The following is a 12037-nucleotide window of genomic DNA, read 5'->3' as shown; positions in this document are numbered from 1 at the left end:
AAGCGTGGCAAATGAAAACAAATAGGAGAATTTTAAAATCATGGCAATGCTTAACAAGGATCTGCTGTATGTCAGCATCCAACATAGGAGTAATATGGGAATAGGACTTGGTGCAAGTTAAAATATAGAGTTATGGAAGTCTATAGCACAGAACCCTTTGGCCCATTGTGTGTGTGCTGGTCAAAAACAACTATCTCACTATTCTAATTCCATTTTCCAGCACTTGGCCCATAGCTTTGCATGCTTTGGCGTATTTATCTAAATACTACTTAAATGTTACGAGGATTTCTTCCTCTACTTCCCTTACAAGCAGTGAGTTCCAGATTCCCATCACTCTTGGGATGAAAACATTTTTCCCCCCATTATCTCTAAATCTCCTGCCCCTTACCTTAAAGGTATGTCCCATGGTCATTGGTTCCTCTAACAAGGGAAAAAGTTTCTTCCTGTCTACCTTAGCTATGCTTCTCAAGATTTTCTATATTTTAATCATGTCCCCCTCAGTATCCTCTGTTCCAAGGAAAACAGTCCCAGTTTATCCAATCTCCCTTGATAAATAAAACCCGTTAGCTCTGACAACATCCTGGTAAATCCTTTCTCCCTCACCAGTGCACCCTCACTAGTGCAATCATAATGCTCCTATAATGTGGATTCTAGAACTGCACAATACTTTGTCTGTGGCCTAACTAATGTTTATACAGTTATATAGACAGCAAAGGTTTAGTTGACCTCAAGTTTACAGAGTGAAGAATGTGAGAAATCTGCCAAGAGTGGATTGAAATAGAATATTGAGGTAAGAAAGACGTAAATGAGGGTTTCAGTAGCGGATCATCTGAGATTGGTGTTACAATCTACGTACACACTGATAACTGGAAGTTCAAATTTTGTTTAAAAGTTAGTAACTGTAAGGGTGACACAGCAAGATTTCACATTATAAGAGTTTTACTATAACAAAAGACTAAAAACATTATTGACGAAACATTATTTTGGTAGGCAACTTATATTTAAATTACAAAACAGAACATTCTCTTGTTTTCTTTTAGCACAGTTGAAAACATGCTTCATGAATATACTTTATACTGTCTATCAAGTAGACCTTCAGTTCTCCCGGACTTGTCCAAGGTGATTCTTAGCTCCCAGAAGTTTAATTATGGGCTGTGTTTATTGGCAAAACCACTGTTACATATAGCAGTCTGTGAGTTTGAAAAGTGAGAGAGCTGCACTTTGAATGAATGTAGTTTAAAAAAGAAACGACGGAGACAATTCTGCTAAAATTTGTTCCAAGCAGCAAGCAAGTAAACAAACTGCAACAATTTCAGTGACTTAAATTTTAAACTAATTGTAAGATTCATGAAAAATGGCAACCATTATAATCCGTCTCTAAATGTCTTTACAAATCGTACTTCTGATGGCTGCTCAATCACCTAGGTATAGTGTGATGTTAACCTAACTCGGAGGCTATATTATGATTGTAACTGTGTATTTAAAGATCTTTTAAGTTGAATTACTTTCCTTTCCTTTGCAGTCATCCTATCTTTGTGTTAACTTTTTCTGTTGATTTGCCTTTTATGTTGGACCTCCACTTAATCTACTGACCCTTTTAAGTTAACCTCCCTTCTGGGTTCAGGCACCCTTGCCAGCCACTTCCCAGTTCAGTTGCATGAGCTGGTGTGGCTGCCTCGTTTGATGAGGATAATGGGCTCCGTTAGCCTTCATCACTAACACTGTAATCTATTAAGTAGTGGAAGCCTGAGCCCCTCTGATTGTAAGTGTTGTTGAAGTACTCAACATGGTAAGTTTTCATTGCACAGTTGCTCACTGGTTAGCACTGCTGCCTCACAGCACCAGGAACCCAGGTTCGAATCCACCCTCAGGTGACTGTATGGAATTTGCATAGTCTCCGTGTCTGTGTGGATTTCCTCTGGGTGCTCTGGTTTCCTCCCACAGTTGAAAGATATGCAGGTTAGTTAGACTGGCCATGCTAAATTGCCCACAGTGTTCAAGGATGTGCAGGCTAGATGGATAGTCATGGTAAATACAGGGTTACAGCGATAGGTTAGAGATATGGATCTGGGTGGGAGGCTTTTCGGAGGGTCGGTTTGGATTTGATGGGCTGAATGACCTCCTTCCACTCTGTAGGAATTCTGTGATTGCATCCACATTTATTCCTATGAGTAATACCTTTAGAGGCAGTGGTTCTAATAAAACAAATTGCTGTATCAGGTTCTGTCCTCAAATCTATTTAAACACCCTTGATGTGAATTTGAAAGAAAACTACTTAGCCTATTGACCCTATTCATTTGGTGGAATGTACTTCATAGCAGAGAAGCATATGAGATACACTTTGTATTTTGCATATTATTCACTCTTGGTGAATTGCTGAGAGTCTTTAGGGTGAAGAATGTCAGTAATGGACAGCAAATGATTATCATTAGCTAGCATCAGCCTCATGCCCCCTGAGGGTCACACACAGGCAGAGCCAGCAACAGTACCATTCTCACTATATTCAGCTCAATGTCAGGTAAGTGCCCCCTACTACACCACTGGGAGGATTTTCTTGACCGAGTTCTCTGAAGTGCAGTTCAGCCAATCTGAATTGAATCAGATGTTAAATTTATTGTATGAAGCTGAATGTGTAATTTTAAATGGGGGCAATAATTTCTTCCTGATGTGACAAGAAATCTTAGTGGCCGCCCTTCCACAGCCTTTTTGTCACCAGTCTTACTAAAACAAAACCAGAAGGACAAGGAGCTGCAACAGAACAAAGGAATCCACAACCCACTAGCACTCTTTTTAGATTGCGTTATGGAACATGAATGGAAACAGGTTAGAGCATTAAAATACTCACTCGCAGAAGATCGTGAGTATCTTGCAGTAATGATATTGTGATAAGAATTTGTTCCAGAAAAATTGTAAGTTCTGTTACTCAAAGCACATCATTGAGGTTTTGGAGTGGGATATCACACCCTTAGGTTTAGAATTGTGCTTCCATGGGAAGCATTGTGTAAATTATAAAGAGCAATACAGCAAACTAACAAGCCCTTTGGCCCACCAAGATTGGGCTGAGAAATGGTGCTTTTTTAAAATAAAAACCTCCTACCTGTATGTGGACCATGTCTATTCCCTGTCTATTTATGCATCTCTCAAGATGCCTGTTAAATGTTGTTACTGTATCTGCTTCTGCCACCTCCTTTGGCAGTGCATTCCAGGCACTAACCACCCTCTGTATAAAAAGAACTTGCCTCTCACATCTCCTTTTACCTTAAGCCTATGTCCCCTAATAATTGACAATTCCACCCTGGGTAAAAGACTCTGACTCATATTTATCCCTGCCTTTCATAATTTTGTAAACCTTTTTCAGGTTGTTGCTCAACCTCTGAAGTTCAAGTGAAAATAAACTGAGTTTGTCCAATATCTCCTCATTGCTAATACCCTCCAAACCAGGTAACATACTGGTAACATCCTGGTAAACCAAACCTTCCACATTCTTCAGGTAGTGGGGCGACCAAAACTATATGCAATATTTCAAAGGTGGCTTAACTAAAGTTCTATACAGCTGCAACATGACTTGCCAATTTTTATACTCTGTGCCCCGACTGATGAAGGCAAGCATGCCATATACCTTCTTGACCTTTTATCTTTTGAGGGAAATGTAATTCTCAATGGGTTAAATTCACAAAGCAGCAGAGTTAGGAACAGTAATTCAGATTTCAGAGGAGACATCTACTTCAGAGTAATTTAGATAATTAAAGTTGTTTGGAATTCCAGTGAATGTTCACACATATTGAGATGAGCTCAGTGTGAGGATAACTGCTGAGAATTGGTTTTGTGCTGCAAATTCTATGCAGATCTTTATTTTAGTAATGATGGATTTCTGTGAGAATGGATCATTAATTGTAGTTGACAGGTTTGAGTTTCTGAGTGGGAGATGGAGTGACAATCACAGTCTTTCACTTCTGCTTGGGAAGAAGAAAGAAGATATTTGGTCAGCCAGACAACAAGGCTTGGGAAGAAGCCTAGATCAGAGTGGTGCTGGAAAAGCACAGCAGGTCAGGCAGCATCCGAGGAGCAGGGAAATCGATGCTTCGGGCAAAAGCCCCTCATCAGGAATAGAGGTTTCCAGCATCTGCAGTCCTCACTTTTGCCTTGGGAAGAAGCCTTGCCTAGCAAGGAAAACCCTGGTGATATCAAACCCAGAGCTAGTCACAAACAGCAGGCCGAATAGGAATAGTTAAGAGTAGTAGAGAGAGTGCAGTGTATGGTTCATTACTTTTCTTGTTCTCTTGAATTCAGGCATTTTGATGAATTGAGGTGAGATTTGTTTATAATGGTCTTTCAGCACTTAGAGCAATGTGATTTTGTCTCTTGGAAATACTTGATGGTGTCTGATATTATTGTCTAATGTGTTTGAGATAATTTTTTTATGCTTTCCGATACAGTTGGGGCGGCACAGTGGCTCATTGGCTAGCACTGCTGCCTCACAGCGCTAAGTACCTGGGTTTGATTCCAACCTTGGATGACTGTCTGTGTGGAGTTTGCCACATTCTCCCCAGGTCTGCATGGGTTTCCTCCCACAGTCCAAAGATGTGCAGATTAGGTGGATTAGCCATGGGAAATGCATGGTTACAGGGAAAGGTAGGGGAATGGGTCTAGGTTGGTGTGGACTCGATGGGTTGAAAGGCCTGCTTCCACAGTGTAGGGATTCTATGATTCTATAATATGGCTGTTTTTACACTTAAAAGCTGACCTTATCTCACCAATGCATTTCTGGCTACCTTCAGTATGATTGGAGAATCATGAATAAGGCTGCATGTGAAAGTGCAAATACTCAGCTGATCAAATATGAAGTGCAGAAGCATCAAATTCAATTCAAAACATTAACTGTTTCTCTCTCCACAGATGCTGTTAGATCTGCTTAGTATTCCCAACAATTTCTGGTTTCATTTCAGATTTTCAATGTCTGTAGTACTTTGTTTTTATGTCAAGCTCAGATCATGGATATTATTGTTATGCTCCTAACTTTTATGATGATATGATTTGATATTGGGAAACATTGACCCATTAACAAATATAGTCCCTTGGAATGCTTATGGTCGTGACTCATCACAATATAACAAAGCAATATCCAAGGCAAGGCCAAAGCTTGTAATAGGGAGCAGATTGCTTTCATATTATCTTAGCCTCCAAAAGGAAGTGAAAATATTTTCATTCAAGTTTGTATTTAATGCATCAGCACATAACTCAACTCAATATTAGGCTGATAGACCAACTCTGCAGCAACTGATGAATGTGAACCTGTGTCAATGCAAAACTGCTAGATGTACTTTTTAAAATGTTTTATAGGCAATCTATAAAATGGTTTCTTCTGTGATGAAGATGCCAGAAGATGAGTCAACACCTGAGAAAAGGACGGAAAAAATATTCAGACAGATGGATACCAACCGAGATGGTGAGTTCGTGAGTTCTACAATAATCTTGTGTCTTTATCTCTTACAAAATTTCACCAGACATCTCATCTTTATGATCTATTACATAAGACATGACACTGTCAATAACCTACAAGTCAACATTTATTGACTGATGATGTTTATACAATCTCTGCAATTAACTTGGTTGATATCACTGATTAAAAACAGACCACAAGTAATTTGGTGCTAGAATATTCAGCAGTGTTGGTTGAAAATACAACCCTTTATCCATAGCTCTCTTCATAATAGAGTATTTATAGAATATGCGACTGTGCATGGCACTTACCTTTTACAGCAAGTATCTTGGAGAACTCCCAAAGGATGTGTTTAAAAGGGGAAGCAAAACATAAACTTTAACTTTATACATTTCTTACCAAAGTGACTAGTTGAAGAACATAAAATAAATGCTAAATATTTCAGTTCCATTTACACATGCATGAATACAATATTATTAGCACTTTTTAACTTCACCATAAAAATTCCTATCTGGGCTGTTTAAAGCTGTTGTTGATTCAGTGTTTTCTAAGCACAAACTAAGACTGTCTGAAGTAATGAGTGCATTAAAATAGCACAGAGGAATTAAAAGTGTTTTTATTTTGGTAGCCACTGATATTACTTTACCTTGAAAATTATCATTGCATTTAATATTTCCTTCTGTCCTGCTGACCCTTTAATCTATCTGGCTATCTCTGATGCTTAGGCTCAAGTTGCTATTCTTCAAAAGTGTGTTAGATGCTGAAAGATTTTATTTTTCTCTCCACTTTTGTCTGCATTTCCTGAAGAGCTACAGTATTAGATTATTTTCAGTAGCAGCTTAAAATAACTTTTTTTATATATAGATGAGCCTTTGGGCATTGACAGATAGGTCCATCATGAGGACAAACGCTGTCACAGTGGAACCCACTGATTACTTATCCATTGTTAACGCATGGACATTTTCTAGTCGTGGTCACTGAATAGCAGTCAGGAGTAGCAAATTTCCCATCGTGAGCACAGCCTAACTGAGATTAATTTGGGCCAGCAATAGGGATATTTTGTCCTGTTTAATCAGTTTTACCAAGCTTTTAGAAACCAGGGACTGTCAGAAAGCCAGTGTTGTCAAGCAATTTATTTGTGGACTAATAATACAGTTGAGTCTGATATCTTGTCTGTGAGCTCTGGTGTCTTTCTCCGTAAGCCATCCTCATACATCAGTTGTAACAAGGAGCACTGAAGTTGGTTATCTTTATTAGCTCCCCAGTCTGGGACATGGACATGACCCTCGCATGTAAATCTGTAATGAAAAGGATTCCAGCCTCTGGTGACTGTACAAACTCCACATAGGCATTCTCCCTGTGTCTGTGTGGGTTTCCTCCGTGTACTCCGGTTTCCTCCCACAGTCCAAAGATGTGCAGGTCAGATGAATTGGCCATGCTAAATTGCCTATAGTTTTAGTCAGAGAGAAATGGGTCTGGGTGGGTTACTCTTCAGAGGGTCGATGTGGACTGTAGAGAATCTAGTCTAATCTAAAAAGAACAATGAGAGGAGAATATCCGCAGGAGTTGAATTGTTATTTTCCAGAATGTACTTCTCAACAAATTTATTACACAGCAATGTATTTTGATAATGTAGACTTTCATAAGCCTTTACTGATATGATTTTATTTTAATATAAGCAATACAGTCTTGTTGGCTGATGAACTTCAATACAATTCCAGAAATTGCACTCAAGATAATGATGAAAGATGTGGTATATTTTCCAAACCAAAAGACGGCTGAATCAGTCATTTCTTCGTATTATAAGCTAATAAACAAGTTGGATTGATATGTTAAAACAGTTTACATTCGAACACTCTTCTCTTGATGGTTCAGCCATTTAGATATATTACATCTGTCTCTAAATTTACATATTTTAACCTTTCCAGCAACTGAAGCCAATTTGTGCCAGATTGGCATCATTTTGATTCTATAAATAAAACACTCATTGCTTTTCAAAGAACCAATTTGGCTTTACACCTCAAAACCAAATGTCTTCATCCTGACCAATCTGATGATGAAAGAACCTGCCTGTTAATTTTTCACACCCGGACTGCTATTTGAATTTGTGTTGAAAAAAACAGTTTCCATCATTACTGCAGTTACTTTTTAAAAATGGGTTTATCCAATGTATCCACAGTGATCTGTGATATATAATATTGAGGTAAGCTAAATCATCGGAACTGGAAACATGCGGAAAGGAAATAAAGCTGAGAGGAATATGTGCCTGTAATGGTTACATCTCTCTCCAAAGTCCATTATTATTTCCAGTGTCAGCCCCGAGTCTTTGCATGTTTTTCTCATGCTGTTTTGTACCTAACTCTACAATGCACTGACCTACATGGAGACTGTGGGAGATCTTCCACCTCACTCTTGACAGTTAAGTTTTTTCAGCTAGTTATATGGATTAATTCACAATGAAAGAGCATGAAAACCATGTGGCATTAAGATGTGAGGGATGAAGTGTTGATTTAAGTGCAGATTTAGGCAGTTCAGTGGTGAAAAACATTTTGCTGAAATACACAATTAGATCTGATGTCTCGAGAAATGTAGTTCTTGTTATTGAATATTTCTTTAAAATAAAAATGCTGTATATATCTTGTTCCCATTCATCTGTACTTTCCATTTTTCCAGTCTGCTTGACTACTCTTAAATTATCTATGTTTAGATATTCTCCTTTTTTTTTCTAGGAAAGCTATCCCTTGAGGAGTTCATCCGAGGTGCCAAAAGTGATCCTTCTATTGTCCGTCTCCTTCAGTGCGATCCCAGTACTGCTGGGCAATTCTAATTCCAAAATGAAGAATATGACATTTAGTGTGACTGTGTTTCTGCTTCCTGCAATTACATCACCAGTGGCTTGGCCACTTGTTTGTGGCTGAACATGCCATCTTTTAGCCCTGTTTGCTTTTTAATTCTGAATTTGTAAATGGCTGTTTAATTAATTAAACACTGTGTCTGGAATTATTACAGAATTTTTTCAGCTGTGTGAATATATTGTTACAATGATTGTAGTTACTTTGAACAGAAATCTTTTAGGTATTTTTTAAATTTGGAATAGAGAGGGGATAATTTATAAAGGATTTGATTTTGTTTTTCTGTAACCTTGTGCCTCTTAGTTGTGGAACTAGAAGGAATAGATAATTACGTTTGTGAGAGATGAGCCCTAGCAGATCAAATGCTGGTTACTTTTCATCCCATTACATTCAAATAGAAAGAAAAGCAAGCAGCACATAGTTTGGTGAATGTTTATGTTGTGACCTTGTGTGAGAAATGTTAATATTCAAGTATATTAGGAGTCAGTCAAATCCAGTGTTTTAGCATTAAGAGGGTGAATATAAATCTGAGATGGAATTCCTCTGGAGTTTATAATTAGGATGCTCAATATATTAGAGTTGCTAAACCCAAGTTAAATGAAATTCTAGTCTGTCAAATTGAAAGATGTGGAAGGGAAATGTATTCTGTAAAACTAAAGCTCTTTGTGCTTTGTTATGCAGTCAGTCCCTGTTACAGTGCACACAAGGTGAATTCTTAAAGTTTGACAGCAGCATAAAATAGACAACAGCAAGGTAGTGTACCTAACCCCATTTTCCTTCAGATTACATTACAGTGTGGAAACAGGCCCTTCGGCCCAACAAGTCCACACCGACCCGCCGAAGCGCAACCCACCCATACCCCTACATTTACCCCTTACCTAACACTATGGGCAATTTAGCATGGCCAATTCACCTGACCTGCGCATCTTTGGACTGTGGGAGGAAACCCACGCAGGCACTGGGAGAATGTGCAAACTCCACACAGTCAGTCGCCTGAGGCAGGAATTAAACCCCCGGGTCTCTGGCGCTGTGAGGCAGCAGTGCTAACCACTGTGCCACCGTGCCGCCCACTAAAAGTTGAAAGCTTTCCAAAGGGAGTTGTGATCAAGTGTAGTCTAAAATGAAGATAACAAAAGTTTCTTAGACCAGGGCATGCAGATACAATACTGTATCCATTTTAAAATCATTTATTCTGTCCTTATTTTTAAATAGTACTTTAATTTTGTTCTACTATTTATGGTTAAATAACAAAACTTACAGCAACTTGCAAGTTGGAGGATTGATGTCTCTTGGCATGTTGAGGAATTGGGAGATATTGAGAAGTTATAATTCCACCACTCATGGGAGACTGCAATTAGAGTTTGATTAGTTTACAGAGGAAGGTCTGCCATAACCGTGAACAGCAGAACTTATAATGGAAGAGGTAGTGCATAAGTCGTACATGTACATATTTTAATATAGTTTATAGGACACTATACTGCAGGCTTCACAATAACACACAAATAATTGTCTCCCTTAAATAATGCTGGTAAATGTCTATCTGCAACCTTAACAAATCTTTTTTCTTGCTTTTAAGTTTAATCTTCCAGAGAATGCCTTGCAGTTCATAACATATCTTCACATCGTAGCATGACTATTTTCCTTATTGCTATTTACTGTTTCCTCAATACAGCTTACTAATGGGAAAGTCTCATGAAGAATATGCACAGACGATTGAGAGAACTAAAAATGTAAATACCATAGATCGTGCCAAAAAGTGACCCAACCTTTTATTTGTTTTAGAAGTCATGCTTTTCTATGTGCTCAAGTTACAAGTTGACTTTCCCAAATATTTCCCTATGAAATGCTATACTTGCATTAGTGATTGGCCTAAATTTTTCATCCTCAGAGTGATGTGTTTTCCTAACTTTGAAATATATAAGTTGGGATGGGAAATCAAGTAGATAATGCAAAGGAATCTAACTATCTCTTACCGTGCCCACATGGAGAGGACCATGTAAGACATGGTGAAAGAAGTGGGTCCTGCAGTTAAACAAACAAAGCTCCAGTCTGTTGCCAAGCTAGGGGTGGTAACATTTGCTAACTCAGCAAATAACTGCTACAGCAAGGAAATTCTGTATTGGTGAAAAACTGATGTGAGAATAGAAGAAGGAGGATCTGACCTACAGAAGATGCCCAGGACCAAATATGCCTTCAGAATAGGGACCAACTACTGGCCTGATTTTGACCAATATGCATCGGAATGGGCTTCTAGAAATCATCAAATTGTTTATGCCAGCACCAGAAATGTAATTTGTATACATGCACTGTGTATATATGCAATGCTGCAAGATTCTCCGACCAACATTTAGTTGATGTGACTATGTTATGGAATAAAAACTGTCTAGTATAGTGGTAGAGGGACTAAGTCACTTGGTGCTTACCCAAAGAATGGATGCCAAAATGGCCTGTTCCCAGCAATTTGTCATCAAAAAGTGGCAAAATCACAAATACCCATTGGGTTATGTTAGGAACATGGGCAAAATTTCAATGAAACTCAAATGCCAGTAGCCAAACTGCAATGGAAAAGTTATAAAACAATTGATTCCAGTGGAACTTACAAGTCATGAGAAGACCAGATTCACATACTATCCTGCAATGATATTAAAATACTTGATAATTTTCAAACTTAAAACCATGCCAACTCTCAAGTTCCCTGCTTTCATTTACATCCTTGACAATGGCTGGATAGATGAAGATTGAATATAGTTATGGAATAGTCACATTTGGAATAGATATCCCAATGGCCTATGTCAATATTCAGATTATTAGTGTGAGACTTGTTCAATTCCCATATGACTGGTGAGATCAGGTATCTAACTTAGTTATATACCCAGCCGGGGCAGAGTGTTGGGTTATGATTGACTTCCATACTTCAGCAATTCAATGCATGACTCACCATGTTCACGGTGGATGGTTGATGGACAGAAAAACCTTTGCAAAGCGCGGGGAAATATGTATGTTGCTCCACTTGATGTTTTGTGTGAATTCAGTATCAAGTTGTGAAATTGAGTGTCATTAAATCATTCAAAAAGTATGGGAGTGATTTTATGTGGAGGGGTGGTGAATGCCACAACAGAGTGAGATCCTTACAATGATGCCACAGCAATGGTGACTGAGAATGAACATTGGTAGATGCTGAAAACTATGAATTTAATGGTTTTAAAACATTTTGATAGTGGTTAGAGATATTTTTGTGCAATTAATTCACTAAATAATCCCTGTCACATTAAGCTAATATAAATTACTGGTATTCTGCTGTTTCTCACATTCAAAATAGCAACCGCCTACACCAGGCTTTCATACTTGCCATGTAAAAAAAACCTTTCCTATCTCTAAGGCTTCACAGATCGACTTGTACAACACAATCTACAGTATGCTCAAGTGCACAACCAGGAAAACAACTTGTGTCACAATTCAGAAACTTTAATTGTGTAATGGGTCAGTGTACAGAAAGCTTTACACTGTCATTGTGCAGAAACATACTTTTCCTGCAATGGTCATCTCTCTGATCAATTAACATTCAATCACTAATGCTCAACTATCCTAACCAATAGATCAATAGTAAAGTAGCCTGGGAGGTTTATTTGTCTTGAATTGAGAGTTAGTTGCAATCAAAATCTTAGTTGAGGAGGAAAAACAAACTGTTGTCAATTAAAGCATAACTAATTTATGCAGATCACCTTCACTGAGAATCCAAGATAAT

The 12037-nt window shown here is 38.2% G+C and overlaps 1 protein-coding gene across 13 annotated transcripts in view; it reads left to right on the top strand.

Annotated features, from left to right (window-relative positions):
- LOC140477215 (neurocalcin-delta) overlaps nt 1-11368 on the top strand; it is a 437252-nt gene extending 425884 nt beyond the window's left edge. For all 13 annotated transcript variants that reach the window (XM_072570713.1, XM_072570715.1, XM_072570712.1 and 10 more), the window contains 2 exons: nt 5341-5446; nt 8170-11368. In XM_072570713.1, the coding sequence (XP_072426814.1) occupies nt 5341-5446; nt 8170-8267 (204 nt within the window). In that variant the 3' untranslated portion in view covers nt 8268-11368. The remainder of the gene's footprint in view (nt 1-5340; nt 5447-8169) is intronic.
- Nucleotides 11369-12037: the final 669 nt, after the last annotated feature.

The sequence above is a fragment of the Chiloscyllium punctatum genome, chromosome 5, assembly GCF_047496795.1.
Source record: "Chiloscyllium punctatum isolate Juve2018m chromosome 5, sChiPun1.3, whole genome shotgun sequence".
NCBI lineage: Eukaryota > Metazoa > Chordata > Chondrichthyes > Orectolobiformes > Hemiscylliidae > Chiloscyllium > Chiloscyllium punctatum.
This window is presented reverse-complemented; position numbering and strand designations above follow the sequence as displayed.